At 44.1% G+C, this 26,175-nt stretch overlaps 3 protein-coding genes across 3 annotated transcripts; all 3 read left to right on the forward strand.

The window, feature by feature from the left end:
* The first annotated feature begins 3,738 nt into the window (after window positions 1–3,738).
* Window positions 3,739–10,725, forward strand: LOC109741426 (uncharacterized). The gene is made up of 18 exons (XM_020300513.4): window positions 3,739–4,325; window positions 4,754–4,812; window positions 4,921–5,052; window positions 5,145–5,285; window positions 5,759–5,815; window positions 6,002–6,096; window positions 6,684–6,816; window positions 7,447–7,626; window positions 7,840–8,033; window positions 8,154–8,220; window positions 8,415–8,548; window positions 8,762–8,828; window positions 9,096–9,158; window positions 9,238–9,470; window positions 9,566–9,695; window positions 9,782–9,874; window positions 9,978–10,181; window positions 10,280–10,725. The coding sequence occupies exons 1-18, from the start codon at window positions 3,965–3,967 to the stop codon at window positions 10,556–10,558; spliced, it is 2,622 nt and encodes an 873-aa protein (XP_020156102.1). The 5' UTR covers window positions 3,739–3,964; the 3' UTR covers window positions 10,559–10,725.
* Window positions 10,726–11,600: 875 nt separating this feature from the next.
* Window positions 11,601–15,638, forward strand: LOC109741424 (uncharacterized). Its single transcript, XM_020300509.3, has 6 exons — window positions 11,601–11,962; window positions 12,114–12,606; window positions 12,696–12,806; window positions 12,913–13,008; window positions 13,628–15,144; window positions 15,261–15,638. Exons 1-6 carry the CDS (start codon window positions 11,816–11,818, stop codon window positions 15,339–15,341), a joined length of 2,445 nt encoding a protein of 814 aa, XP_020156098.1. The 5' UTR covers window positions 11,601–11,815; the 3' UTR covers window positions 15,342–15,638.
* A 2,579-nt stretch (window positions 15,639–18,217) lies between these two features.
* LOC109741423 (large ribosomal subunit protein uL11) lies at window positions 18,218–19,414 on the forward strand. The gene is made up of 2 exons (XM_020300508.4): window positions 18,218–18,800; window positions 19,172–19,414. The coding sequence occupies exon 1, from the start codon at window positions 18,299–18,301 to the stop codon at window positions 18,794–18,796; it is 498 nt and encodes a 165-aa protein (XP_020156097.1). The 5' UTR covers window positions 18,218–18,298; the 3' UTR covers window positions 18,797–18,800; window positions 19,172–19,414.
* Window positions 19,415–26,175: the final 6,761 nt, after the last annotated feature.

Raw genomic sequence — 26,175 nt, forward strand, 5'->3', positions numbered from 1 at the left:
CTTTGATCTCCATCTTCGGGGCACCATGATCATCTTCGTCACCGGCATGACACCATGATCTCCATCATTGTGTCTTCATGAAGTCGTCACGCCAACGATTACTTCTACTTACATGGCTAACTCGTTTAGCAATAAAGTAAAGTAAATTACATGGCGTTATTCAATGACACGCAGGTCATGCAAAATAATAAAGACAACTCCTATGGCTCCTGCCGGTTGTCATACTCATCGACATGCAAGTCGTGATTCCTATTACAAGAATATGATCAATCTCATACATCACATATATCATTCATAACATCTTCTGGCCATATCACATCACATAGCACTTGCTGCAAAAACAAGTTAGACGTCCTCTAATTGTTGTTGCAAGTTTTTACGTGGTTTGTAGGTTTCTAGCAAGAACGTTTTCTTACCTACGTATGACCACAACGTGATTTGCCAATTTCTATTTACCCTTCATAAGGACCCTTTTCATCGAATCCGTTCCGACTAAAGTAGGAGAGACAGACACCCGCTAGCCACCTTATGCATCTAGTGCATGTCAGTCGGTGGAACCTGTCTCACGTAAGCGTACGTGTAAGGTCGGTCCGGGCCGTTTCATCCTACAATGCCGCCGAAACAAGAAAAGACTAGTAGCGGCAAGAAGAATTGGCAAACTCAACGCCCACAACTGCTTTGTGTTCTACTCGTGCATAGTAACTACGCATAGGCCTGGCTCATGATGCCACTGTTGGGAATCGTAGCATAATTTTAAAATTTTCCTACGCTCACCAAGATGCATCTATGGAGTATACTAGCAACGAGGGGAAAGGAGTGCATCTACATACCCTTGTAGATCGCGAGCGGAAGCGTTCCAATGAACGTGGATGACGGAGTCGTACTCGCCGTGATCCAAATCACCGACGACCGAGTGCCGAACGGACGGCACCTCTGCGTTCAACACACGTACGGTGCAGCGACGTCTCCTCCTTCTTGATCCAGCAAGGGGGAAGGAGAAGTTGATGGAGATCCAGCAGCACGACGGCGTGGTGGTGGATGTAGCGGGTCTCGGCAGGGCTTCGCCGAGCTTCTGCGAGACGGAGAGGTGTAGCAGGGGAGGAGGGAGGCGCCCAAGGCTGTAGGTTGCTGCCCTCCCTCCCCCCCTTTATATAGGCCCCCTGGGAGGGGGGGCGGCGGCCAAAGGGGGGGAAGGGGTTGCCTTGCCCCCCAAGGCAAGGGGGAAGCCCCCCCACCCTAGGGTTCCCAACCCTAGGCGCATGGGGGGAGGCCCATGGGGGGGCGCCCAGCCCACTAGGGGCTGGTTCCCTTCCACTTTCAGCCCATGGGGCCCTCCGGGACAGGTGGCCCCACCCGGTGGACCCCCGGGACCCTTCCGGTGGTCCCGGTACAATACCGGTAACCCCCGAAACTTTCCCGGTGGCCGAAACTTGACTTCCTATATATAATTCTTCACCTCCGGACCATTCCGGAACCTCTCGTGACGTCCGGGATCTCATCTGGGACTCCGAACAACTTTCGGGTTTCCGCATACATATATCTCTACAACCCTAGCGTCACCGAACCTTAAGTGTGTAGACCCTACGGGTTCGGGAGACATGCAGACATGACCGAGACGCCTCTCCGATCAATAACCAACAGCGGGATCTGGATACCCATGTTGGCTCCCACATGTTCCACGATGATCTCATCGGATGAACCACGGTGTCGAGGATTCAATCAATCCCGTATGCAATTCCCTTTGTCAATTGGTATGTTACTTGCCCGAGATTCGATCGTCGGTATCCCAATACCTTGTTCAATCTCGTTACCGGCAAGTCTCTTTACTCGTACTGCAATGCATGATCCCGTGACTAACGCCTTAGTCACATTGAGCTCATTATGATGATGCATTACCGAGTGGGCCCAGAGATACCTCTCCGTCACACGGAGTGACAAATCCCAGTCTCGATCCGTGCCAACCCAACAGACACTTTCGGAGATACCCGTAGTGCACCTTTATAGTCACCCAGTTACGTTGTGACGTTTGGCACACCCAAAGCACTCCTACGGTATCCGGGAGTTGCACGATCTCATGGTCTAAGGAAAAGATACTTGACATTGGAAAAGCTCTAGCAAACGAAACTACACGATCTTTTATGCTATGCTTAGGATTGGGTCTTGTCCATCACATCATTCTCCTAATGATGTGATCCCGTTATCAATGACATCCAATGTCCATAGTCAGGAAACCATGACTATCTGTTGATCAACGAGCTAGTCAACTAGAGGCTTACTAGGGACACGTTGTGGTCTATGCATTCACACATGTATTACGATTTCCGGACAATACAATTATAGCATGAACAATAGACGATTATCATGAACAAAGAAATATAATAATAACCATTTATTATTGCCTCTAGGGCATATTTCCAACAATTCTGCCAACGGTCTGGTGGATCCCAGTTCTGGCAGTCAGTCATCCAACTGCTCCCCGTCCTCCGCATTGGGACCTCCATTTCGGTCGGATCGGGAGCAGCGACCATGTTCTGGTTTGACCGATGGGCGGGCGACGCCCCCTTCGCTGCCCGCTTCCCCGACCTCTTCTCCATCGCTGTCGTCCCAACGATCTCAGTTCAACAGGCCTTCATTGAGTTAGGGCGCCTCGCGTTTCGGAGGCCATTTGGGCCTCCGGAAGTTGCCGCCTGGCATGAGCTGTTTGATTGCATTGCTCTCCATGAGCCGACTGTCGATGCAGGCCCGGATGAGGTTCGGTGGCGCCTTGAGCCTTCGAGCCAATTCTCCACCAAGTCCCTCTACTCGGCTATCGCCCCCTCCTCCGCCCGCCCCCCTCCAGGCGGTGTGGTCCATTCGTCTGCCCCTAAAAATTCGGATCTTCATGTGGCAATGGATCCGCGGCCGGCTCCCGTCTGGAGTTGAGGTCCGCAAGCGCAATGGCCCGGGTTCTGGCCTTTGCCCTCTCTGTGATACCCCCGAAGACTCGAACCACATCTTCTTCGCCTGCTTGTCTGCTCAGTTCGTTTGGAGCTGCTTTAGAGAGGCGGTTGGTGGAGATTGGTGCCACACCAACTTCCCCGACCTCTTCGCCGAACTCCAGGCCTCCCCTTTGCCCACCCGCCACATTAGGTGGTTCGAGATTGGGTTCTCGCGTGGACCCTCTGGACGATTCACAATAAGCTTGTGATTCAGCGCACTCCGCTTCGACGGTCTACTGACGCTCTCTTCAAACTGTCTGGTTACTTGCAGCTTTGGCGGCCGCTTAGCCGCCCTCGGGACCGGGACGCCATCTCCGTCTTCATCGCCGACCTCCGCTCGATGGCCGTCCGCCTGTCGCCGCCTCCTCCAGAGCCTAATTAGACGTCTGTTTGCTCCCCGGCCTTGGCCCCGGCTGAGCCTTGTCCTTTATTTTGTGTGTGTGTTGGGCTTGTTGAGCTGTGCCCTCAGCAGTACTTCTGGACCTCTTGTTGTCTGACTTGGGTGTGTGTTCTGAACTAGTCCTTGTATATGTGCTCTTGGCGGTTTGCTTTATTTATAAAGCGGGGCGAAAGCCTTTTTCGGTAATAACGTTTTTGATAAATAAATACCGAGGCAAGCAAAACTCATGATCTAGCGAGTAGTAGTAAAAGAAGAAAAGAGAACCGTAAGGCCTTGTTCGGTTAATCTCCTCTCAAGAATTGGAGGAAATTTGGACGAATTTCGGTACGGGATTTAATCCCCCTCAACCCCCTTTAAATCAGCACAACGGGAGGAGCTAGAGGGGACAGGCGGAGTGAGCAACGCCGTTCCGTCCCAGCCACAGCCACCCACACAAACCCAACACGCCTCGGCGTCCTCACCCGGTCACCCCCTCCCCACCACTCGTCGCCACTCCCGCGCCGTGCGTGCCAGAATGAGATAGAAACTCCCCGCCCGCGCACGGCCGGAGAGCACCCCCGCAACCGCAGCGGCCCGCCCGACTCGCATGACGCCGTCGCCGGCGTCCACGTCAGCCCCCGACCTCGGCATGCTGGGCCGCCGCCTCGTGCTGCTTCCGGCGAGCGCCGCGGCGTCGTTGGTGCGCGGGGAGCGGAGGAGGGCGCGGTTGCGGCTGGGGTGCGTGCTCGAGCACGTGGCCCCGCGGCTCGCGCTGGCCTCAGCCGCGCTCGTAGGGGCCGGGGAGGTGATCGCCGCGGCCGCCGTCGCGGGGGGAAGCGGCGGCGCGGTTCACGGCGCCGTGGCATCCACGATCGCGCAACTGGCGGTCTCGGCCGTGGCGATCGCGTCCGGGGCGTGCCTGTCGACCAAGGTCGACTTCCTCTGGCCTCGCATCGAGCAGCTGCCTGGTAGATACCCTCTATGCGTAACATGTAATTTATTCGCAATAAGCAATTGTGAATCATATCTCTATGCTTCCATTCCATATGTGCGATTAGCTAATAAGCTCTAGTAATCGCGTTCTAGACCATCTAAATCATTGCGTCTTAGCTTTTATATATAGATTTGAAGTAATTTATTCGCATGCTTGAATTGTTGGAAGCAGCAGTTGAGTGATGTATGCATCGCAGAGCATTTTACACCTTATAGTGTACTCTTGTAGTAGTATAACATAACAAATCAGTAATTGGTTTGTTTTTACTGCTTAGTTAACATTGTAGCTCCAATAAGCCAGTAACGCTCCTAATCTCCTATGACCGCAGGCCCTGCACCCATTTAAGTAAGATATGCATCCGTTGTTTTGCCTACCTTACACTTTTATTCTGTATACGTGCAGATACTCTTGTATTTGAAGGAGTGGAGGTGACAGGATATCAAATATTTGAGGATCCAAAGGTATTAAAACATTAGAGACATTCTGAACAAAAATTGTCATATATATGTATTCACCTGAACTTTGACATTTTTACTCTTTTATTTGACATCCTCAATCCCGTGATACAGGTGCAGAAAGCAATTGCATTTGCAAGTACAGCTCACATTGGGCAATTTAGGAGAACAGGTGACCCATATGTTACACACTGCATACATACGGGAAAAATCTTAGCTGCCTTGGTCCCATCCACTGGAGAAAGAGTATGGCTCCGCTGCCCTTCTGTTTCTATAGGTTTTAGTTGATGAATGCTCTCCTTCTTTCATCTCTAATCCCATGGTTGCATCTCATGTAGGCAATCAATACCGTTGTTGCTGGTATTCTTCATGATGTTATTGATGATACAGCTGAGAACCTGAAGAGCGTAGCAGAGCAATTTGGGGATGATGTTGCAAGCTTGGTATCTGGTGTATCAAAACTGAGCTACATAAATCAGGTTATTCATTTGTTAGTAAAGCATTCTATATAAGCATTTCTCTGCTAGTGCTAGCATTGATTCATAAGTGCTATCTCACTACCATACAATATTGGGATGCAAATCATGATGGTGAAGACATGATTGATATAGCAAATGTGCTTATTATTGCATGATGCACGCTGTATTACTAAAATTGTTGTTAATGAATGCAGTATACCATGACATTCCTACCAGTTTTAAGTTCCATCTCAGTCTTTTTTTCTCCTGATGCTGAGTTATTTTAAATTTTCAGTCTACTTGCTTCAGATGTCTCAATACACCATATGCATGCCAATTTGCTCTGTCCTTGTTGCATAATGCAGTTCATCCCTTCCTATTGTTATCTTGAAAGATCATAATCACTGCATTATGTAACACTTTCTGTCGTCTGTACTTTCTTTCTCTTCAACATGTTTTTGCCATTGTCCATGACTATGAGCTTTACATTACAGCTACTGCGCAGGCATCGGCAAAAAAACACTGGCGGAAGCACTCTTACTTCTGAAGAAGTATGTTCCATTCCTTATTAAGCTACTCTTAGAGATTGTTAATGTCCACTCTCTTTTCCTATGATTTTTCTTACTAATGAAAATTAGTTCCGAACAGTGCATTGGTATATTTGTAATTTGCCATAAAAACATATGATGCTGCTCCCGAAAAACTCAGGAATTTATGATTGTCCTGTTGTCAGCCAGGCAAACAACCTGCGTGCTATGCTATTGGGGATGGTTGATGATCCTCGTGTGGTGCTTATCAAGCTGGCAGACCGCTTGCACAATATGCGAACAATGTAAGTTATTTAGGCTTCTCCTTACTATGTAGCTTGCTGTACACGTAAAACCTGCCGTTTAATCTGAAGTATTTAGTATCTTCAATTGTAATACTCCCTCTGATCCATATTAGTTGTCACTGCTTTAGTACAACTTTAGTACAAAGTTGTACTAAAGCAGCGACGATTAATATGGATCGGAGGGAGTACCGATTTTTCTGGCTTGTCACATGACAATATCCTTGACAATACCTCCATGGTATGTTTTTTGTGAGCTTCTAATGATTCTCATCAGCAATTTCTGTTTCACCTTACCATAAAGACCAACTGCTAGAGTCAGTGATGCAATATGAACCAGCCTTAACTATCTTGTTTGTCTTGTTCCCATCTGGAACTTACTGTGTATTTCCCCTTCAAACCAGCAGCGGTACTTGTTTTGAGTCATTTATGTCCATCAGCATCGTAACACACTCCTTTAGTTGCCTTATTGCCAGCACCTAAGCATTCTCTATATGTATTGAAATGCTCCTACTTTTAACTTAAGTATGCTTTCAAATAGCTATTGGATTATGTAAATGGTTGTGTGCTTACTAAGATCAGCATTTCAGCTATGCTCTTCCCATTCCAAAAGCTGAGGCTGTTGCTCAAGAGACATTAGCTGTCTGGTGCTCACTTGCTTCTCGATTGGGAGTCTGGGCTTTGAAAGCTGAGCTAGAAGACTTATGCTTTGCTGTCCTTCAGGTTTTTATTCTATTAAGCATATGGGTTGCCTCCGAAATGTTACTTTTGTTCATCTGTAATATTACCCCGTGTGATACGTCTTTTGGCTTTACTTGGTTCTGGATACATACCACGTGGGCTTTATGTTGTGTATTTGTTGTTATGCTCTCTTCAAATTTCAAGAGATACTTTGTTCATCTCATGGTTAATAGCCATTATATTGTTGTAACTTTGAGTGTTTGATGCAAGATTTGTTTGCATGCCACACCACTTGATGGGTCCCTCAAACATGTTGATTTGATGCTTAGGAGCCATTTTATAATGCATGATTGTGATAAACTAGATCTCTTTTCACTGTTGGACCAAAATGCTTAAAATATGTTTAGGCAGACCAATTAGTAATATTTTGTGCATTTGAAAGGGCCAAAGAGACCATATTCCATTTAGTACTGGGCATATGCTGTTTTTTTTTGGATGAAAGCATAGGCTGTTATTTTGACCTATTCATCGAGTTATTCATGTCTTGATCTTGCATCTGCAATGAGGTTATCATGGTACCTCTTGTTTAGTACCATTATAGTTTGTAATGCCTTATTTTATTCCGTGCATCATTATTTTTAAATGTTTCTTATCTCCTTCAAATTCTCGCAGCCCCAAGTTTTCATGAAAATACGATCTGAACTTACTTCGATGTGGAATTCTACCAGCAAGGATAAAAGCATGAGAAGGTCATCAATTAGAAGTGATTTGCTTGCCTCCACGAAGGAAGTGCACGCGACTTCCACCCATGATTTACTTAGTTCGAACGACCAAGAACAATCAAATATGGAGGTGCGTTAGTAAATGAATATGTTCACTAGCAACATATACTAAACAATCAGATTGACTAACATCGATATGTCATGCAACTTTCACTTATATTGCCTCCCGTACCTCGCTTCCCTCATCAGCATATGTATGATTGAACACAATAAATTCTTATCATTCTCCTCAAACTGGTATGCTTGATAGCTTATCTTATTATAAATCCTTCCTTCACTGCAGGATTTATTGCGAGCTGTATTGCCATTTGACCTCTTTTTGGATCGGAGAAGGCGCTCTGACTTCCTTAATAATCTCCAAAGTAATTCTGAAGCATCCATACGAAAGCCTAAAATTGTTGATGACGCTGCTATTGCATTAACATCTTTAGCAGCTTGTGAGGAAGAACTTCAGCAGGAATTGCTTATAACAACGTCGTAAGTTCACAACCTAGTGATCTTAGGGATGCCCAACTTCTCACATCTAATTATCTAAATCTGCGTGCCCACTAGTAGCATTGCGGTTCTCATTCTTGAATTACGCTACATCTTCTGCAGGTATATACCTGGGATGGAAGTTAGGCTGTCAAGTAGACTGAAAAGCTTATATAGCATCTACTGTAAGGTACCATTAGTCGATTGTTTGACTACATACAAATAGTATTATTCGTGTTGTTTAAGTACATGTGTAACCAATGCATTATGATCATAAATTCGAGAATGTATGTTGGAGTTGTCAGCCTTACTGAAAGAATTTTCTTATGGCGTGCACTTCTGCATGTTGGATTTGTTAGTTACTGACACATTTTGTATCAACAGATGAAAAGGAAACGTGTAGGCATTAGACAAGTATACGATGCTCGTGCGTTGAGGGTGATTGTTGGAGACAAAAATGGTGCATTGCATGGACCTGCAGTCAGGAGTTGCTACAGCATCCTTGATATAGTACACAGGTTTCCTGTGAATTTAATTATTTATGTGGAGCTACCCATGTCTAGAAGGTCTAGATATGCTAAAGTTGCTACTTGACCAAATAAATGCTTCATTTGATGTATCGGTGTAGCATCATCATATTTCCGTGTAACTTGGCCTTTTTATCATTATGGATGTTCTTTGTGGCTAGTTTAAGTTCATATTTTAATTGTCTGCTTTATCTGCATGTGCAGGTTATGGACTCCAATCGATGGGGAGTTCGATGACTATATTATCAACCCTAAGGGCAGCGGTTACCAAGTAAGCATCATCTCTCACCAAATAAAACATCTTGTAGCCAGTATTAATGCGGAAGTATGAATTAATCCAAAAATTCGAGTGTGCTTAGTTTGCATGGGAACTGCTAATCACCCAAGCTAGTAATGGTATTATGCTGTCCATACCATGAACTAGCTTAGAGTTGAACCCTGACCTGCTTGTCGAATCAATTACTAGACTGTCTTGTTTACTGACTCCTTCCATCCCCTATTTGCACTTCAATTTTCTGGTGGCTATTTTCTGTTCTAGTCACTCCATACAGCAGTTCAGGCATCCGATAGCTCACCGCTGGAGGTCCAAATTAGGACCCAGGTAGATAAAGTTTCTTCTTATTTTGTTGAATAGATGCTTAACAGTTCGTCCTGATCCTGTTGGAGGTTGTTGTCCACAGCGAATGCATGAGTATGCAGAGTATGGACTGGCTGCGCATTGGTTGTACAAGGAGAGCAGTGTTAACACGGGAAGTGGCATGGGTAACAAGATAAAACAAAGTACGTCGTATGCATCAAGTTCTTCAGAAGATGAAATAACAGACGGGGTGCCCTCAAAGTATATTTCTATGAAAGTGGGGCATCCGGTCCTCAGAATTGATGGTAATCACTTACTGGCAGCTGTCATTGTCAGGTATAGCTTCAACTTCAGTTATGAACATACTTTGTTGTTTATTTTGTAGCATTGTTATTGCAGTTGATATCTGATTTGTGTAAGTCAAATTGCAGCATAGAGAAAGGGGGTAAAGAATTGCTTGTTGCTGTACGTTTTACCCTTGAAGCTTCTGAAGATGTAGCTGAGCGGCGATCTTCCTTTCAGTTGAAGCGTTGGGAGGCTTATGCTAGGCTTCATAAGAAGGTATATCTGATGATGACAATTTTTTGTTTATGGATTCTGCGTGTGAGAAGGCGTTTATTTCTATCTCACACTCATACTTATTTTAGGTAACTGAGAAATGGTGGTGTGCACCAGGACATGGTGACTGGTCAACAAACCTGGAGAAGTACACACTATGCCGGGATGGTATATACCATAAGGTTTGCATGGCTGAAACATTACTACTTCGTATCAATTTGTCTCTACTACATTGTTGTTCATATGGTTGATTGATATCTCGTACACCTCTAATATCTTTTGTAGCAAGACCAATTTGGGAGACTTTTGCCGACATTTATTCAAATAATTGATTTGACGGAAGAGGAAGAGGAGGAGTACTGGATGGTTGTATCTGCAGTATTTGAAGGCAAAGAAACCTCCACTCTGACATCTGAATCGAGCAACGGTGATAGATCAACTTCCGACCTTCCAATCTCTACTCCCTTGAGTGATCCCATCAACAACAAGGTCAACATGTTGCTGCCATTTCTGACATTTACTTTGTTTAATGTTTAGTGAAAGGAAACCTCGAATCTCACTGCTTATATTCACTATATTTGTCATAGGTTCATTTGCTCAGGACAATGCTTCAATGGGAGGAGCAAGTACGCCGTCGAGCATCGGTAGCGGAGAGAAGTCTCGGCTCGCTGACCGATCCAATTCTTCGTGAGGTGGCCATCATCTGCTGGCCGTATGGGAAGATAATGAGGATGAGTACTGGCAGCACAGCCGCTGACGCCGGTAGAAGAATGGGCGTGGATGGGAAGCTGCTTTGGGTCAATGGCCAACTTGTGCTGCCTCAAACCGAGCTCAAGGATGGAGATATAGTGGAAGTGAGGACGTAGTAGTTCTCAGGGTAATTGATCAGATTGGCTCATTGATACATACAGGGGATGCAAAATGCAAAAGAATGCTAGACGTAGCCAAAACCTCGGAAGTGTACAGTCCATCTGTGGAAATCGAAAATAATCGAAGGAAGCAGGCAGGGAGTAACAAGGTGTTGTATTCTGTACATATGCGACCAGGTACCAACTGTACGTGTCGGTAGTGGTGTACTAATTTCAGCATGTAAAAAAATGTACATATTTGTTCTGGATCACTTGTACTTCTCTGGTGTCGAACACGAAACTGCCAAACTGGCTATGGCATGCTCATTTCAGTTCTCGTAGTCGTCGCTAGGTAGTCTATGAATATGAATGTAATTTTTATTATTTTTGATGTTTGTTGTACTGCCATGATTGGAGATAAATATATCGGAAGCCCCCCCCCCTCCCCCCCCCCCCCCCCCCCCCCAAAAAAAATATACACTAGCTGAGAAAATACATCATTACAATTATTTTTTAGCAAATAGGAGGGAGAAAAACTGGGATGTTCGAAATAGAGCGTCATTGATTTTTTAAGTAGTACTTTTTTTTTTTGTGTCGCAAGCAAACCCGTTCCTTTTCACACACCCCAGCAACAAGGAAAACAGTTTCGTTCCACACGGAAACCCGGTCTCTGTGAAAATCGATGAGGTTTCTATTGGCTCGGCAATAATGTGATAACCAATGAAAAACGAACGATCTCCATTTATGGCAAAATCGGGAAGCCTCGAAGGATCCACCCACAGCCCCCGGAATCAATCAACGCCTTCCAAACTCGCAAAGCGAGGCGCGTCTACGCCTCACGCTATCCCGGGACCCACGCCGCAGCGAGACTGGTAAAAACCGGGAATAATCAATAGGGACAGATCTGTGGACAGCGTGTCCGGTCGCTCACTCGTACGGCGTCTCTCGCCCGGGCCCGCGCGCAGCGACGTGACTGGGGACAGCCTAGAGGGTACGCGGAGCCCCCCGGAGCCGCCACGCGATCTGGCCTGGCCCCTGTTCAAACATTCAAAAAAGAGGCCAGAGGGCAAACCCTAGGCGAGCGGAGCGCCGCCTCGCCTCGCCCCCAACGGTCATAAAGCCCTCCCCGAACGCGCGCTCCTATATAACCCCTCGCCCCCCGATTAGCCCCGCCGCATCTCAGCATTCATTTCGCCATCCACGAGCAAATCCATCCGCCGCGCCGCGCCAAGTCGGGAGAAGGAGGAGGTAGGTGAGAGACAGGAGACGGGAGCGATGGAGATGGAGATGCAGACGGCGGCGGCGGACATGGACTTCAACGCCCTCTCGCGCCGCGAGCTCCAGGCGCTCTGCAAGCTCAACGGCGTCCGCGCCAACATGACCAACCTCGCCATGGTCGAGGCCCTCCAGTCCCTCGCCGCGGTAACGCGCCCTCCCTCCTCGGTTTCCCCCTTCCGATTCGCGTTATTGTTTTTGAGATGTGGATGTTTCGTTGCGGGACTCGTTAGGGTGGGGATGAGTTTGGGCGTGGGGATGGCTGTTTGATGCGGGTTTTGTTGCTGTGGATTATTAGGTGGATGGGATCGACCAGATCGGCACCACGCTCTGCCTCCCGACCCCAGGCAAGTCGGCGATGAAGTCGGTCCTCAAGGCCACGCCGGCGGCCGCGGATGACCAGCAGCAGCTAGGGAGCCCGCTCCCGCGCGGCCGCCGCGTCTCGGTCAAGTCGCCCGAGGCCATCCGGATGGACGTCGAGGAGGGCGAGGACGAGATGAAGCGGAATCTCACCAAGGAGATCGTGAGGACCCCCGGCGTCGCGCTGCGCAGCACCAGCCGCCGCCCGCGGGCCACGCCCGCACCCCTCCCCCCGACTCCCGCGGCGGGCCCTCTGCGGAGGAGCCAGAGATCGATCAGGAAGACTGAGAAGGCCATGGAGGTCGAGGTGTCCACCACAAAGAGATCGACTAGGAAGACTGCGAGATCGAAGGCGATGTTTGATTTGGACCAGGAAGAGGCGGATTCGACCGAACTCAAGGATGAGAAGGTGCAGGATGCAGAGCCCAAGGGTGAGAGTGATTTCCTTCCCCTAATCAGTATGTTTGAATGTTCGATTGCATGGGGGCAGTTTTTTGATGCGAGCATTGTGATCATGCAGCCGTTACTTCTGATGAGAAGTGCGATGATCCTGAGGAGGAGGAGGAGGAAGTTACAAAGCTTCCGGAAGAAGGAAACAGCAAAGCGGATGAACCTGAGCAGGGAGATGAAGGTGATTATGTTACTGATTCTGGTTACTGTTAGAATTATGTGCCTGTTATAAGTTGCTTTCTGTATTGTTTGAGAATAGTTACTGATTCGACTTCCTGATTGTGCAGTGGTTTCTTCTGTTGTGCCCACTGAATCTGCTGACAAGAGCTGTGAAGATTCTAAGCTGGAGGAAGTTGTGGAAGAGGCTACCAAGCTCCAGGAAGGTTAGAAGGTTCACATCACCGATGCTTCAGAGTCCTTTCAGCTAATCCTTGAATAAGACTAGATTGTGGCATTTTAAAATTCATCAATTTGTTTCTTGGCTTATCTGTACTGTTTAGGCATATAGATTTGCATTTTGACATTCATTCATCTGGTTCTTGTTTATCTGTAGTACTGATTAGCACTCTGGATTGTTCATTTGGACTGGAATGCTTCATTTCAAACCTTCATCTGTTTGTCTGTACTTATCAGGAGCTTTCTGAAATGTATCCATTTGTTTTTAAACTCTAGGCTGTGGCAGTTAAAAATCTATCCATTTATTCCTGTGTTATTTGTAGTCGGTCTAGATTTATATTTCAAATTTCATTCATATGTTACTTGTTTATATGTACCCATTAGTACTCTGGATTGTTGCATTAGGACTAAAATGTTTCATTTCAAACTTCATCTGTTCATCTATAGCGATTCTGAAATGTATCCATTTGTTCCTTGCTTTATCTGTAGCCAATATGACTTAACTGTAGCATCCCTAAATCCACCCATGTCATTGCTTTTGTATTTTATAAATTTTGTCCTTTATCTGTTGATTCCATTTGCTAATTATGAACCATGATGCATCAGAAGCTGCAGTTGAGGAAGAACAGAAGCTTGCCAGTGCTGAGAAGTCTGTTCCCTTGTCAGCAATGGAGGATTCACCTATCTTAGGTGTCCTTTCCAAGGCCACACCTGAACCAGCTATCAATAACGTTGAAGGTGCCTCAACTGAAGATGGTGAAAGCAGCAAATGGTCACCTGTGTTCGAGATAGTTGATGAGATCAACAGTGCCAGTGAAGAAAAGGAAGTAGCTGCTGTTGAAGTGCCAAAGGAAGCCATCAACGAAGATGATTTCAGTTCCACCGCTGAGGCATCTGATGTTCCTAACAAGATGATCCCAGCTGCTGTGACAGAGAAGGAAGTCGCTGGTGATGATTTGAAGGAAGATGCTTTCAATTCCACCGTTGAGGCTTCTGATGCTCTTAACGAGAAGATGACCCCAGCTGCTGTGACAGAGAAGGAAGTTTCTGCTGATGATTTCCAGGAAGATGCTTTCAATTCCACCGTTAAGGCTTCTGATGCTCTCAATGAGATGACCCCAGCTGCTGTGACAGAGAAGGAAGTTGCTGCTGCTGATTTCAAGGAAGATGCTCTCCATTCCACCATTGAGACTGCTGATGCTCCTAACAAGATGACACCAGCTGCGGTGACCGAGAAGGATGTTGCTGCTGATGATATTAAGGAAAATGCTTTCAGTTCCACCGTTGAGACTGCTGATGCTCCTACCAAGATGATCCCAGCTGCTGTTACAGAGAAGGAAGTCGCTGCTGATGATTCGCCGCAGAGTGATCTGACAGAAGAGGAGAGTGCTGAGGAAAATGACCTCGATGGAGTGGGCAGTGAGGAGGATGACCTCAGTGAGTACAGCAGCGAGGAGGATGACCTCAGTGAGTACAGCAGCGAGGAGGATTCCCTCGAGGAGGAGGATATGCAGAAGGTGAGCGACTCCGCTGTCGTGAACTTTTATTCTGATGAAGAGGAGGACCTTGAGGAGGAGGATATGCAGAAGGCTAATGACTCCACTGAAGCTAACTTTGATTCTAATGAAGAAGAGGAGGATCTCAAGATGCTGGAGACAGTTGAAAAGCCTAAAGAAAATGAGGAGAGTGGAGAGGAAGATGATTTCAGCGCTGATCTGTCATCAGAGTTTGACGATGTTGAATTCAGTGATGCTGAAACTGAAAGCCACAGCTCTCAGGTGGCGCTTGAGGCAATCCATGCTGCTACTCCTGCCTCATCTGCAGCCAAGACTGTTGACTCTGCCACCACTAACATGAGCTTAAGGAAGCTTAAAAGTGCTTTGAAGGAGGGTTTTGAAGAACTTGAAGCCAAGACTGTTGACTCTGTCATCACCGAAGAACTTGAAGAATCCAGCGAGGGCAGTGAGGTTTCTCAGCACGCCGAGACCATCGTCGAGACACTGGACAAGGTCATCATCACTGAGGATAAGAGAGAAGAGTGTGCAAAGCAAAATGTCGCCCTCGCTAACATGAGCCTAAGGAAGCTTAAGAGTGCTTTAAAGGAGGGTCTTATTGCTGCCAAGGTAATTACAATTGACAAAGCTTTGTTAATACCATTATCTCATCTCTGCTAATTTATATGCTGTTCCTTGTACTGGACGTACACTGACTTCTGATGCCTGTGCTTTATCTGGCGCAGGAAGGGAAGAACCTGGCCATCACCACCGATGAAGGCAGCAGGGTGGCCCTCGCGGAGCTGGATGACAACGCCGAGTACTGATCGGTGCAGGAGTTCACTGGAATCATCAAGCATCTGGTGGGACTGAATGAAGGAGAGACGGCTCTAGTTGTGAAGTGATAACTAGGCTTTGCTTTTTTCATTTCCAAATGCTGCCGAGGAGTGAAACGCTCAATTTTTCGTGTGTGTGTGTGGGTCGAGAGCATCGGGTTGTGAAACCATGGTTTCTCTGAACCAACCTATACAGTTTGTGTCGGTTCTGGTCGTTCGTGCTTGTTATGTGGTATATGTCGAATGGATATGGATTATATAATGAGTAATATATATACCAGTTCATTAGGCTGCTGTGCCCTGTTAATCAAATGTGAACCTAGCGATTTCAACTGCTTCTTGTTTGTTTCAACTGCCCAGGAATGAATTTGCCGTGAGTTATATCATCATTAGTCATTACTCATTCATAGTCAAAACTTATGGATTGATTTGGCCATTGTGTCTTCACAGTCATAGTGTTGGTGTCTTGTTTTGGAGCAACAGAGTCATAGTGTTGGTGTCTTCACATCCATACGCTATTAGTTTGGCCATTAGATGCTAGCTGCAGTGCTCTTGCGTGAGCGTCTTGTTTTGTATGCAAACAAACTGTACAGATTGTTGCTCTTGGGTTTTCGTCCTGCAGGTGGTGCCCAGATCGCTAATGGTTAGCTGGGTTTCTTTTTTTCGATAGCTCGAACCTGATCCTTTCCCCTCTTTGTTCTGTCTTATTTTGAGAGAGAGATCGTTCTCTGTGTTTGAACTGCTCATTTCTGTTATGTGTATGGGGTGGACAATGAGAGAGTAATCATAGAAGTAGAACACTGTATGAGGGATAGGAATATTGTAGCTCATTTGTTAGGTGCCCATGTGGAAGGATCCCATACTTGTGTCTGGACGGGAGATCCTCTGACTTTCGTTGTATCTAGCCTAGTGGACGATGTAACTATGTTCGAAAATTAATAAATTTGCCATGATGGCTTTTCCTAAATAATTGTATAATGGAAAATGGGGTTATCCCGGTTGAAAAAAATAAAGTAGTACTACAAATAAGAGTCCTTAATGGGTTCGAAAGTTTGTAGTCCTAAGATTTGATCTGCAATATTCACGTGAATGCTTCATTTTAATAATCAGAAAGAGATTGCCGGCCAAGGAGTTTCAGCTTGAAGTATCCTCAAACTAAATCAAGTGCGTCAACGATCTCTGGTTTTTCTTTTTCTTTTTTTTATAAAAAAATCATGTACTTTTTTCAAATTCCTGAATTTTTGGAAATGTAAACTTTTGAAAAATCCATAAAAAAATCAAATTCATGTTTTCTTAATTAATAATATTTTTTTGCTTTCATGAACTTTTTTCATATTGATGAATATTTTTTGGATCAGCGAACATTTTTTGAATTCATGAACAATTTTAAAATTTGTGAACTTTTCCAACATTCATGAACTTTTTAGAATTTGAGAACATTTTTGTCAAACTTGCATTCATATTCGTGAATATTTGGGGGTTTTTGAATTTGTGAACTTTTTTGCCAAACTCGTCTTCATATTCATGAACATTTTTCAGTTTGCAAACATTTTTCAAATACGTGATTTTTCTCATATTCCTGAACATTGTTTGAATTCGAGAATATTTTTGTCAAAATTGTGTTCATATTCATGAAAAATTTCTGAATTAGATATCTTTTTCATATTCGAGAACATTTTTCTAAATCAGTGAACTTTTTTCCATTTTGAAAGATTATTGTCAAACTCGCGAGCACTTTTTTGCTTTCATCATTTTGTTCAGAGTTAAAAAACCAATTTTTACTACTAATTGATTATTTTATGAACAACAGCTGGCATATGAGTGTGTTTTCTTAGACAATCTTATGAATGTGTCTACGTTGGTAGCTCACGGCCGAACCGAATCGACTGAGCGAGGGACCGGAGAGATTGGGCCATGGCCCGCTACGCTCGCGCCAAAGACGCTAGAGAGGAGGTCTGATGCAGTTCGCTATACTTGGAGCAACCAATTATGGTTTACCACTTGGAGGGCTCCGGCTGAGACCATTTTCTTGGTCGAGGAGCGCACCAAGTGGTGCACCCATTCGCCGCCATGTGTTGCGCACTAGGTGTACCATTGGGATTGTTTTCTGTACCCATTTTGGGGTTCGTTTGGTTTTTCCAACCTTTGCTTGGTTTCCCTAGGTTTTGGCCGGTCTTTTTTGGGAAGCATTGCTTTTTCGCGAGAAGCAAAAGTTGTGTTTTCGAAAAAGAGTAAAATATAGTTGTGCTTCCACGAGAAACATAAATGTGCTTACCAAAAAGGGGAAAAATACAGTTATGCTTCCAAGAGCCGTGCTACTCGAAAAGGGAAATACACAATTGTGCTTCCAAAAAAAGTTGGAAAATGCATAGTGGTGCTTCCCTTTGCACAATTGTGCTTTCAGGTTTGGTTTTCGATTTTCCTGACTTTTGGTCCTTTTTTCTGGTTTATGATATTTTTTCTTTGTTTTTGTTTTTTTTTTATATTTTTGGTATCTCACGGTGAAAATTGTTCATGATTTGGATGCAAGGTGCAAGAGATAAAACGTTTTGAGAAAATGAATCTACGGAAAAGGACTCTCAAGTAGCGAAAAGTTGGCACACATGCAGTGCGCACTTGTCACCATCGTAGAAGGTGGGAGTGAGCTTTGTAAGGGTACCCCTAATTACTTATTTCATATTATATATATATTTTAATAAAAAACATCCACTACTTCAGCCCAACATGTGCGGCGCAGCCCATTTAATCTCCCAAACGGCCTGATTCTGACGATCCTTCACGGCCCAATACACACACACCACCGAATTAGCCACCAAACCCTAACCCCCATCCACCCCAGACAGTATATAATCTCAACACAAGCGCGCCGCTCAAACCCTAGCATCTCCAACTCCAGCCGCCGCCACACACTCCCCACAGCCAATCCTCCCCAGCCCAAGCTCGCAGCCATGCCTCCCAAGCTCGACCCGTCCCAGATCGTGGAGGTGTATGTCCGCGTCACCGGCGGGGAGGTCGGCGCTGCGTCGTCCCTGGCCCCCAAGATCGGCCCGCTCGGTCTCTCCCCAAAGAAGATCGGAGAAGACATCGCCAAGGAGACGGCCAAGGACTGGAAGGGCCTCCGCGTCACCGTCAAGCTCACCGTGCAGAATCGCCAGGCCAAGGTGTCCGTCGTCCCCTCCGCCGCAGCCCTCGTCATCAAGGCGCTCAAGGAGCCCGAGAGGGACCGCAAGAAGGTCAAGAACATCAAGCACAGCGGCAACATCAGCCTCGACGACGTCATCGAGATCGCCAAGATCATGAAGGTCCGCTCCATGGCCAAGGAGATGGCCGGCACCGTCAAGGAGATCCTTGGCACCTGCGTCAGCGTCGGCTGCACCGTCGACGGCAAGGACCCCAAGGATCTGCAGACGGAGATCGACGACGGCGAGGTGGAGATCCCCGCTTAAGAAGGTAATGACCAGATTCTTGTTTGGCAGTAATTATTTGTTGCTTTGCTGGTACCAGAAATGCTGTTGTGGTTTGCCAACTTGTTAGGGAGAGTGTGGCATGTGATAACATCTCATATGGACTTGAATTATGATAATTAAAGCTAGGTAGAATGTGGCAAGATTATTTGTTGATCTAGTGCTCATGCTAGTAACTATAGATGATTGTAAGTAGATTCCCTGGATTGTGAACTTGTATTGTTAGGATGAATGTTGGTCATGCTAGTCTATTTTATTCTTTTGTCTGGTCACATTGTATTCTTTGCTATGAATTTAACATTCTGTTCTTAAACTGCGTACAAATCCATTGTAACAGCTTTATGTTTAATCATGCAGGCTTGGCTTTGGGCAGGTTGTTATGTGAGGCTGCTGAAGTAGTTTCTCCTATCTAGATGCTTCCTGATGCAGTTGAGAGAATGGATGTGATATCTTCACTTGTTCTACTCGTGCTGAAGAAGAAACTTTTGTCATGCTTTAGTGGTTCCATTGTGAGACTATTTTTTACTGGTTTAATGAGTACCTTGCGGAATCAATCAATGTTATTATGGCAGCTAGAATATCATATGTTGAGTTTTGTCATTGATGTTTTGAGCGATTCTTATGTATTGTTAGTCGCTGCATTTGCTTTGCTGTCTTGTTGCTTAGGGCAGTTGATTGCCGCTGGATTATTTCATCACTAGATACATTGAATTCAGTTATCATGAAGAAAAATGCCTTATTTGATCTTAACCAAATTGAAAATTCAGTTATCAAATTGAATTGCAAAATCATCTTATATTTAGATACGGAGGAAGTAATGTAAAAGAATTCAGACATGGATTCAGAATGACTGGACTGTAGATTGTACCATTTTTCTTCATCCTTGACAGCCATTTTGCATTTGAAATTAGGTCTGCCCAATTTTCTGAAAGACTTGAATTTTGCTCCGTCTTGACCTGCTATTGTTTGAAAATTTGTCGGTCTGGGCTATTTATATTACCGTTCGTTATTCAGTATGACAGCGACGCCATCAGTGAAAAGTTAAACCTGTCAGAAGTTGACTTGCGAAAAGCAGGCCATACCCAAAGCTTAAATACACCCAGCCCCACAACTTCAATCCAATAATTTACCTTTGATTCAAAGGATTCTTGGAGGAACTTCGGAGGATTCTAATCCTTAGGAATTTTTTCTATATGGGTTGTTTTTTTATATGGGTTGTTTGATTTGTAGGATTGTAATTTGTAAACCATAGGAATTTTTTCATAGGATTCATTTGCACTGTATTTCGTATGTGTTGCTGTCCAAACCATCTCAGTCGCCATTGGACAAGCTTTTCTTCAATCGGTGTTATCCCAACTACAACTCTATCTGGTATATCATCATTTTGAATTCGGTCCTTCTTTATGTGGCCACACATCCATCTCAACATGCATATCTTTACACCACACCTAAGTGTTAAACATGTTGCTTTCTAGTCGACCAACACTCAGCGTCATGCAACATTGTGGGTTGAATCGCTGTCCTCCTTGTAGAATTTACCTTTTAGTTTTTGTGGCATTGTGTTGTCACAGATAATGCCAGAAGACCTTTTAGTTTTTGTGGTACTCTGTTGTCACAGAGAATGCCAGAAGCTTGGCGTGTCTTTAACCATCCGGCTTTGATTCGATGGTTCACATTTTCATCGATATCCCCATCATTCTGCAATATTGACCCTAAATATCGAAAGGTGTCCTTATAAGGCACCACATGCCTAGTAGTACTGAAACTGTACCTCATGTACTCGGTTTTAGTTCTACTAAGTCTAAAACCTTTCAATTATAAGGGTTGTCTCCATAGTTCTAGCCTCCTATCGACCCCCGTCCGACTATCATCGACTAGCACCACATCATCCGCAAAGAGCATACATTATGAGATATCTCCTTGTATATCCTTTGTGACCTTATCCATCATCAAAGCAAAAAGATAAGGGGTCAAAGTTGACCCTTGGTGCAGTCCTATTTTAATCGTCGCCATCACTTGTTCGAACGCTTGTCACAATATTATCGTAATGTCCTTGATGAGGGTAATGTACTTTGCTGGGTCTTTGTGTTTCTCCAAGGTCCACCACATGACATTTCGCGGTAGTCCTTCTCCAAGTCAATGAACACCATATGCAGGTTCTTTTACTCCCCGCATCTCTCCATAAATTGTTGTACCATGAAAATGACTTCCATGGTCAACCTGCCTATCATGAAACCAAACTAATTTTTTGTCATGCTTCTTAAGCAGTGCTCAATGACTCTCTTCCTTAGCTTTATTGTATGTCTCATTAGCTTAATTCCATAGTAATAAGTACAACTCCGAACACCCCGCTTGTTATTGAAAATTGATTGGTACTAATATACTCCGTCTTCATTCTTCTGGCATTTTGTTTGCCCGAAAAATCTGGTTGAAAAGCTTGGTTAGCCTACTATCACTATGTCTCTAAGGCCTCTACACACCTCAAAGGGGATACAATCAGGGCCCATCGCCTTGCCTCCTTTCATCCTCAATTATCAACACCGAATCAAAAAAAAATTACCAGGGATTGGGGCCGAGATCCACAAGGAACAATAGATCCTCTTGTAAGTTTCGAATTCACCTTACTTATCTGAAAAATTACCTTACAATAGATTATCACCAAGTTTGTATGAGCTCACAAGCCCAAAATCAGTGTTGTTACCATGGTGAATTGGGAAAAAGATGTAACCTTTTTAGGATATTTACCATCCCCATTGCATTCAAAAATAGCAAGCTCCCTAGTTCCTTTTGTGACAATAAGCTTATCAGACCATAATCAGGAATGTTACCGTGCGAACAATCAGATAGAAAAAATGTATCCTTTTTAATCCCAAAATCACCTGGTTTCTCTACAAAACTTAGCAAACCCCCTTGTGTCATTTTGTTACAAGAACAAACTGATAAAACAAGAAGAGAAAGGCAAAACTACATTATGGTTTTCGTTTTAAGATTGGTACGATATCGAGTCAAACTTTACAGAAAAAAGAATAAGAACGTTGTCATTCTGTTTATGAATAAGTTATCAGCTCATGTGTATCAAACTTACCATAGAAAAAATACCACCAAAAACTGGTTTCTTTTGTTTGAAAAAATTGATGTAAAATATGATGTTGAAGAAGCTCATGCTACACTGAATAGTTCCCTAGCAGTGTAAAAAATGTGTTGTTGACATGAAGGAAAACTCATGCTATTTGAATGAAGAGCTGCCCTCTGATCCCCGTGCAAAAAAAAAGAACATGAACCGAAAAAGTATAAAAAATCAGTGAACATGTATAATTTTCCTTTCTGTTGACGATGAAACAAATTGTGTATGATGATACTAACACGCGGACATAAAAAATAAGCAGGTGCTACAATGGCGTCTAACCTTAAAGGTAATGCAGCTGGCATACTGAGTGGTGCAAGAATGAACCACTAGGATGAGAATGCACGTACGACGAGCATAGTTCTGCCAGCCCCAACATCCCTATCGCAAGTAAAAAATCTATGTGCACTTACCAACCTTCATGTGTATAAACTACCATGATCACAACTATGTTGTTTACCGTTATTTCTGGTTAGAAATTATCAGCCTTCTGGTGTGTAAACTACCAAGATAACAAAAAAGAATATGATATTTTACCAGTCTATATGTAAGGTTCTTACCAGACAACGTGTGTATAAACTACCGTGTTCATAGTGTATCAGTTATCAATCTTTGTGAATCACGAGACTAATATGTGACTAAACTACCGTTTAAACAATATGAAAGTTACCTGGCATCTTGAATGGAGTTTACCACACCAGAAAAACTGATAGTATGTTTCCATGTTGCATTGTAGGTGCTCGTACGATGAGCATACTCCGTAGCTTGCCTTGTACAAAACCAAATGCTAGCATGGGAGCTTTGGGGAGCCAACAGGTAGTGAACTGGCAACTCCAGAATCAGGTACGATCAACTCTAATCAAGGATACGACAACATGGAAGTGTATTCCATGCCTAAGCCTCGTAATCCAGGAATGAAGTTTGGCAGTATGAAAAACGTCGTGAGCACCACAATGTTTATGCACGGAGGCATGGTTTTTGGATAAGACATGAGAGAGAGAGAGAGGGAGGGAGAGGAAGGGAGGGAGAGGGAGGGAGGGAGAGGTGGATGGAAAACCACTCACAGACAAGGAGGAGTTGTAGGATGTGCAAAACCCATCCAATGTTATGAAGAAGAGGAAAAGGGGAAATGTTGCGAGGACTGAATGTCAAGCCCACACGTACGATAACCCACAAGTATAGGGGATTGAGACAGTCTTCAAGGGTAGTATTTAACCCAAATTTGTTGATTCGACACAAGGGAGCCAAAGATGAGCATTAGCAATTGAGTTGTCAATTCAACCACACATGGGAAATAATATTTCTGAAGCAAAGGGTTTAGTAGCACAGTAGTTTGATAGTTTTGGTAGTAGCAGTAACAGTAGTAATAGTAACAGGAACGATAACAGTGTGTGATGATTGTAACAACAACATCAGTAACTTAGCAAAGATCAATATGAGAAAAGTGCAGGCATTGGATCAGCGATGGATATTTGTGTTGGAGGACATTCATCATATAACAGTCACAACCTAGTGTGATACACAATAGCTCCAATTCATCAATTCAATGTAGGCATGTATTCCGTATATAGTCATACGTGCTTATAATAAGAACTTGCATGACATCTTTTGTCCTACCCTCCCGTGGCAGTGGGGTCCATAAGGAAACTAAGGGATATTAAAGCCTCCTTTTAATAGAGAACCAGAATAAAGCATTAACACATGGTGAATACATGAACTCCTCGAATTACAGTCATCCCCGGATAGTATCCCAACTATTGTCACTTTGGGGTCTACGGATCAGAACAATAACAAGTGCATATAACTAGCAGATAGGATCAAGAACTCAAATATATTCATGAAAACATAGAGGGTTCAGATATGAAATCTTTGCACTTGGGACTAGTGAAAAGCATTAAGCATAGCAAAGTCATAGCAATATCAATCTCATAACATAGTGGATACCAGGGATCAAGCCCTAACAAATTGACTCGATTACATGACAAATCTCATCCAACCCCATCATCGTCCAGCAAGCCTACGAAGAAATTACTCACTCCCGATGGTGAGAATCATGGAATTGTTAATGGAGAAGGGTTGATGATGACGACGACAAATTCCACCCTCCGGAGTTCCGAACGGACTCCAGATCAAGGGATTACTCACTCCCGGTGGTGAACATCATGGAATTATTGATGGAGAAGGGTTGATGATGACGACGGTGATGAATTCCACCCTCTAGAGCTCCGAACGGACTCCAGATCAACCCTCCCGATGAAGAGCAGGAGGTAGCGGCGGCTCCATATCGTAAAATGTGATGGTTCCTTCTCTTTGATTTTTTCTCTGCGAGACGGTACTTATGGAGTTGGAGTTAGGGGTGACGGAGGCCTATGGTACCCATGAGCTCATAGGGCATGCCCCTGAGCTTATGGCTCTGTGGTGTCCCCCTCTAGTAGTTCTCTTCACTAATATTTTTTTTATATATTTTGAAATTAATCTCCGTAAATTTTCAGCCCAATCCGAGAACTTTTATTTCTGCACAAAAATAACACCATGGTAGTTCTACTAAAAACTGCATCAGTCCGGGTTAGTTTCATTCAAATCATGCAAATTAGAGTCCAAAACAAGAGCAAAACTGTTTGGAAAAGTAGATACATTTGGGACGTATCAACTCCCTCAAGCTTAACTCATTGCTTGTGCTCAAGCAATTCAGTTGAAAAACTAAAAGTGATAACGAAAAACTTTTACAAACTCTTTTGTTCTCGTTGTTGTATATATACTTAACCAGCGTTCAAGTTTTTTGCAAAGATTATGAACTAACCATGTGAATGATAACATTTAGGTCTCACATTTACTCATGACAATAACATAACCAACTAGCGAGCGATAATAAAATATAATCATGATATAATATGATAACATGGTATCTCGCTAGCCCTTTCTGAGACCGCAAAACATAAATGCACAACACCTCTGAAGTTCAAGCAGCGACTAAACATTGTAATTCATGATAGAAGAGACCCAGTCATGGTCACATCCAACATTAACTACTCAATGCATGTTAAACTAAGAATGACAATAACACTCTCAAAGTTGGTGCCTGAATGAGAAGGTGATGACTCAACAATAAAAGTAAATAACATGAAAGTAAATGGAAAAGCCCTTCGTAGAGGGAAGCGGAGATTTGTAGAGGTGCCAGAGCTCGAAGCTTAAAACAGAGATGAATACATTTTGAGAGGTGTGCTTTTCTTGTCAACGTCATAACAAAGGATTTCAATATCTTCCATGCTAAACACATTATCAGCTGTTCCCATGCGTAAGGGTAAAGTTTACTCCCCCTCAACCGTATAAGCACAAGCCATGGATAGCCGAATCCTCGGGTGCCCTCGAAACAATACAACTTTTCGGGGGAGTTTGTTTTATTATATTTTTCTTTATTTTCAGTTACAGGACCGGGCATCCCAATTACCAGCCTCTCTCGTGCAATGACAAGTGAATAAACACCCATCATGATAGTAACCCACTTAGCATGGAAGATATTGACCGCCCCGTCGCTCCATGAGCGGTACGGGCACACAAAACAAATGTTTATTTGAATGATTAGAGGTGGCACATGCAATTTACTTAGAACGGCAAAGTAATACCACAAATAGGTAGATATGGTTGACTCATTTGGAACAACTTTGGGTTTAAGGATTTGGATGCACATGTAGTATTCCCGCTTAGTACAAGCGAAGGCTAGCAAATAGATTGAGAAGCGACCAACTAGAGAGCGACAACGGTCATAATCATGCATTGATAATAATTAACATTGAATATGAGCATGAGTAGGTTATAAATACCCTGAACATAAATATCATGAAGGTTGCATTGGTTTTGAATCAACTACATGTGTGAACATGTGCCAAGTCAAGCCACTCGAATTGTTCAGAGGAGGATACCATACTAACATACTACATCACGACCATTTTAATGCATATTGACACTCAAGATAAATCATTATCCACTCCTAGATATTTAAGCATGGCATGAAAAACTATAATCTCTAATTGTCATCACAAACATGTTTACTCATAATATACTGAATCAAGATTGACTGAGTTAAACATATTTACAAAAAGACAAGAAGAGTTCATACCAGCTTTCCTTCACCGCAATCACTTCATCAAATCATCGTCATTATTTCCATTCACTTGCACGACCGAATGATGTGAAAGTAATAATAGTGCAAGTGTGTTGTGGACTAAGCTGGAATCTG

The sequence above is a fragment of the Aegilops tauschii genome, chromosome 6 (assembly GCF_002575655.3).
Source record: "Aegilops tauschii subsp. strangulata cultivar AL8/78 chromosome 6, Aet v6.0, whole genome shotgun sequence".
NCBI classification, from domain to species: domain Eukaryota; kingdom Viridiplantae; phylum Streptophyta; class Magnoliopsida; order Poales; family Poaceae; genus Aegilops; species Aegilops tauschii.